Source organism: Neopelma chrysocephalum, unplaced genomic scaffold (assembly GCF_003984885.1).
Source record: "Neopelma chrysocephalum unplaced genomic scaffold, ASM398488v2 Primary Assembly neopelma1_161, whole genome shotgun sequence".
Taxonomy (NCBI): domain Eukaryota; kingdom Metazoa; phylum Chordata; class Aves; order Passeriformes; family Pipridae; genus Neopelma; species Neopelma chrysocephalum.
In genome coordinates this window covers 13,986-18,959 of record NW_020897823.1, presented here as the reverse complement: position 1 = coordinate 18,959, position 4,974 = coordinate 13,986, and the positions used below count along the sequence as shown (strand labels likewise).

The following is a 4,974-nucleotide window of genomic DNA, read 5'->3' as shown; positions in this document are numbered from 1 at the left end:
TTGGCACAAACCACCGAGGGCACCGAAATCACCATCAACTGCTCACACTCCAACATCCAGTCAAACGAATTGATCTACTGGTACCGTCAGCTCCGGGGCCGAGGCCCCGAATTCCTCGTGAGCATTCACAAAGGCTCCAGAGATCTGCCGGACAAGACGGGACAGGTGTTGGTGTCGCCAGACCGTCGCTGGAGCTCCCTCTGGCTCTCCGGGCCCCGTGCTGGGGACGCGGCGGTGTATTACTGTGCCCTGGCAGACACGGCCAGAGGAGCCGGGGCTGCGGCCGGGCACGAACCGCCGCGGGCGGGGCCGGGCGGGGCCGGGGGCACAGCGCCGGCCGGGGCCAACAGGGCACATGCTGCAAATCCCACCTGAGCTCAGGTTCACTGACACCATTGTCTTTGGAGCTTTTCATTGTGTCTACAGCTGAGCAAAGAAACATCCCTGCATGGACTAATCCTTTACTCAGTTGGCATCATCTGTCCTGGCTGTTTCTCCTCTCAGCATCTCCTGCATCCCAGGCCTACTCACTGTTGGGGCAGCATGCAAATCAGAGAAGGCCTTGATGTTCTGTGAGCACTATTGAGCTGCAGCTAAAACATCCCCCTGTCAGTGTCATCAGCACTGCTTGATCACAAAGAGAAAACACAGCACTGTGCAAGCTACTATGAAAAAATTAACTCTATCCTACTAAAAACGAGTACAGCTTGTTGACCTGCCTCAGGTTCCTGTCAGCCCATTTCTCCAGCCTGACGAGGTCCCTCTGGGTGGCAGCACAACCATGTCGTGTCGCAGTCTGACAAGGGAGAATCAAGCTGTTCTGCTGCTGAAGCCAACAACCATCTCAAACCCCCTCCTCTGGTGCCAAGCCACGACCACCCCCCTCCCATTAGGTACCCCAATCAGAAATAAAAGATATTTATGACTAGAGCCACTCAAACATAAAGAAAATGGTATAAAAGTAAGCTGGGGGTAGGAAGAAAGTGGGAGAAGACCTCCAGCAAAACTGCTAGGGTCAGTCAACAGGATGAGCCCATCTTCTCCCCCCACAGAGGGACATCTTGGGTGAGAAATACATTCTAGTGCGTTGAATGCTGCTTTTAGAACTAGAGCTTGTGTTTGTGCTCACCCTATGGCATATTAGTAAATTGCTTTGTATTAGAGCTTGTGCTTGCTTAATATATGTATCAGTAGATTACTTAAAATGTATATTTGCATTAGACACTATTGCCGACAACCTTCAAACCTTATTAACCTGTCACAATTTGTATTAAAAAAGTTCTATTCCATGAACTGCTGAAGTGAGTCCTTACACTTGCCAGCAGTGGAAAACACCTTGGCAGGACCTGCTGAGGGATTTTCGCTCTGTTGAGCCCCCCCCCCCGAAAGGGTGGTTGAGGTGCCCTCCAACCTTGTGAATCTGTTGGTGAAGGGTCTCATTATGAGATGCTGACAGACTGTCAGGCACCAGGATCTCAACTTTCCTGGGGGTACCAACAGGCAAAACTCTAAACTCCCACCTTTCACATGACAGGATTCTTTTTATCGATCCTCAAGATCATGGCTGAAGATGTTAAAGAGGACTGGACCCAACACTGACCCATGGGGTGCATTGCTAGATCCTGGCCTCCAGCTACACCACTGCACTGCACCAGTTGACCCACATACTGCTGACCTGTTTAAGGGTACTTTAATTTGCAGATTAGATGCAGAAGCTACCAGCTCTTGCTGGCAGCCAAAAGGTTTCTTCCATACAGAGCAATTACTGTAAATATTAATACCAGTGGAGTGGCAAGTGAAAAAAATAATGGGCATGAGAATGGGTGTGGAATGTCAGTAGTGCTGGAGGTAAAACCAACAGAGATGGCCCAACACTTGGCAACAGCAGTGTGAGCTGCTCATTCAGCAGACTTAAGAGCTCTTCCTTATTGTATTGGTCATCCAGTTCCCACAGGGACAGTGTTTCATGGTCCATCATCATGGCTAGGCTTCGTGAACGAAGATTTAGGAAGGCTAATGTCTAGAAAAAGGAAGCCTCTAGTTCCTAACATTTTGAGAAGGTTCACTATAGCTGAATTAACTGCTGGCATTATGTTTTCTTTCATTCTATTTATAGTAACGATTGTTATGCTATTGTTATTACCGGTACTGGTTCTATTTTTATCTCATTATTACTGTTCTCTCTGTATAGAAAGGCTCTCTCGTGGCCACAGCAGGTCCATGTGTGCAATATGGGTGAAGTCCGACTATCCCTAGACTAACAGAGGATGACTGCAGTAGCAATCTTCCCTTTCTGTGGAATGTTGTTTCATCCTGGAGGGCTGTTAAAGTGCATGTTTGCTGCCTAGTTCAGGATGTGTAAGGGTCTTCTGTGACACCATTTCAACAACTTTTAGCTACAGCCCCTTGGTGACATCTTTGAATGTCTGCTGAGATGGTCTGAGCAGATGTAGAAGGGTCTGCCCATGGAATAATTGATGCACGTGTCCAAAGACTTTGTGCCATTGTCACCTGCAGGACAATGCCTACATGTACTGTGTGACCACAGAAGCTCATCAGTCCCTTGGGTTCCCAACACTGAGGTTGTGTTGGTGGAAAGACTTGTCTTAGAAGGCCTTGGCCTACAGAAGTGAGCAGCATTTTCCAAACCCTGGAGAGACTGGCCAGTGGTGACTTTCACAACTTGGCCACTCTTGTTTCACAGCAGCCCATTGCAAACTTTGACATGAGGCCCCTGTGACCATTGTTTATGCCTGATGCCCTGGCATGTGCCCCTCCAGCCCAGCATTCTCTGGGCTAAGCGCTGCCTGATGCTGCCAAGGCAGCTGTTCAGTCTGGCTGCTGCAGGTGCCAACGTGTGGATTTGCTTTGCCACCAGCAGACTGACCTCTTGTGAGGAAAAATGGGCACCTACATTTCAATCCCAGGAAACACTGTCTTTGTTTCCTTTTCAGCAGTTTCCCATGTGGGCAGGGCAGTCGTAGAATGAGCAGCCACTACAGATGGCATCAATCTATGAAACAGTGACAACGTTCAGCCAGCCAGCTAATGCACCAGGGTGGTGGTTTCCCAGCATCTGAAACTGTGGTAAAGATAAGAACACGCATCAGGACAGACACCACACGGGTGGCAGTTCCAGGCACATCCACTAGGATTTGCCAGCTCAGTTTATCCTGTGTCGGGGAAGTGGACAGCACAGCTCATTGCAGATTGTCCTGAGCTGGGTACAATCCAATATAAACCTGTGCCCTCCCATGTGTCAACTTATTAAAGGTTTCTCAGAGTTGTCTCTGGAAAACAGCCTCCTGTGGTTAGGACCACTGAAGGCACTAAAACCCTTGGTGTGTTGCCATGAGCAGGTTGAAGTGATGATGCTGCATTTTCAGGCGTGTTTCTGGGTGAGGATCCAAACGAGGTCTGCCATGCAGGGATGAGTAGGGCCTGTACTGACTCTGTGATGTACTTTCAGTCCAATGTCTGCTATACTGCAGTGGCCTGGTCCTAGAAACATCTTAATGGGTTCATGCAGCACATGGTGCTGAGGAAGGGCCAAGGTCTTCCATCCTCACAGGTCCTGTTGCCCTCAAGAAGTTTTCCCACAAGGCCGACCATAACTTCTCTGTGCTGGGCATCACCCCACTGGAACTGAAGTACACCTTCTAGTGTCCTGGTGGGGTTGACAGAAAGGACACCCAAGGGTGCCCTGATGATGTCAACTACTTGCTCTTTAGCACCTCTGGGCATCAGAGTTGTCACAGGCCAGAGCAGTGCCAAGGCAGTGACGAGGCTGTGCCTGGAGCACAGTTGGGTGATGGTGGGCCAGGGTGAGGTGAAAGGGGTGCAGACAGGCAAAATGTGGTCAAAAGCCACAGAAGGTGAGAAGAAGAAGTTGTGGCTACGTGGACTTCCATCTCTGTGGGGTTTTTCCTACCCTGGGAGGACCCAACTCCTAAGGATCCCAGCATTTACATGAAGCCCCAGCACCTCCCTATCAGCAGTTCCCACTATCCACCCAGACCTGCTGTTTTTCTGTGTGGAACTGGGCAACAGAGAGTCTGGTGACAGGGGTCCCATCAGGACAGGCCTGTAGGACACAAAGACAGCAACATGGAGCAAAGAATGGGAGGGAAGATTAGGAGTTGAGGGCTGGGTGATGGACAGGTAGCTGTGTCCTGTGAGGAGAAGGAGCACGGGCCAAGGCAGTAGGAGTGGGAGAGTCACTGCACAAATTACCTGCAAAGCCTTGAATGTGCCTATGAGAGTGTCACGGAACCACAGAAAAATGGAAGTTGGGAAGTACCTCAGGAGGTCATCTAGTCCCTCCTACCTGCTTGAGTAGGCTCAGCGAGAGGTGGTTGCCCAAGACCACGTCCAGACAGCTACAGACTATCTCAAAGCATGGAGACTCCACAAACTCTCTGGGCAACCTGTGCCAGTCCACAGTCACCATCACGGTAAAAATGTGCCTCCTGATGTTCAGAAGGAGCATCCTGTTTTTTAACTGTGGTGCATTGCCCTCCGACCTGTGAGTGAGCAGCACTGGAAAGAGCTTGGCCCTGTCTTTGCATTCTTTCTTCAGGCGTTTCTATACAGAGATAATGCCTTCCCTTCTCCAGGGTAAGCAGTCTTGACTGTCCCTGACTTGCAGCACAAACCTGCCTGTCTCCTGGTCCCCAGGGCAGGGGATGGGGGCAATGCCAGGGCGGGTGGGGTGCGGGGCAGGAGGAGGGTCCTGGAGGGGACGCTGCGGGCCGACAGCCCGTCCCTTGGCTGGGGCCGGGGATGGGGCCGCCCCGGCTGTACGGGGCCGAGGCGCCGACACCTTCTGAAGGGCTCATAGGGCGACAAGGCGGGACAGCGCTGGAGCCGCGCTGGGAGCCCCGGGACAGGAGCCTTCATCTCCCGGGGCGCTGCTCCTCTGCCTACGCTGCTGCCCGCGTCCCTCGCCGCGCCCCCCTTCTCCTGAGTCCCCCC

The 4,974-nt window shown here is 51.6% G+C and overlaps 1 gene segment (V, D, J or C); it reads left to right on the top strand.

Annotated features, from left to right (window-relative positions):
* Positions 1-9: 9 nt before the first annotated feature.
* LOC113976415 overlaps positions 10-4,974 on the top strand; it is a gene marked incomplete at its 5' end in the record, with an annotated part of 18,944 nt that continues 13,979 nt past the window's right edge. The window contains 1 exon segment of the C gene segment in view: positions 10-284. Within this exon segment, the coding sequence occupies positions 10-284 (275 nt within the window).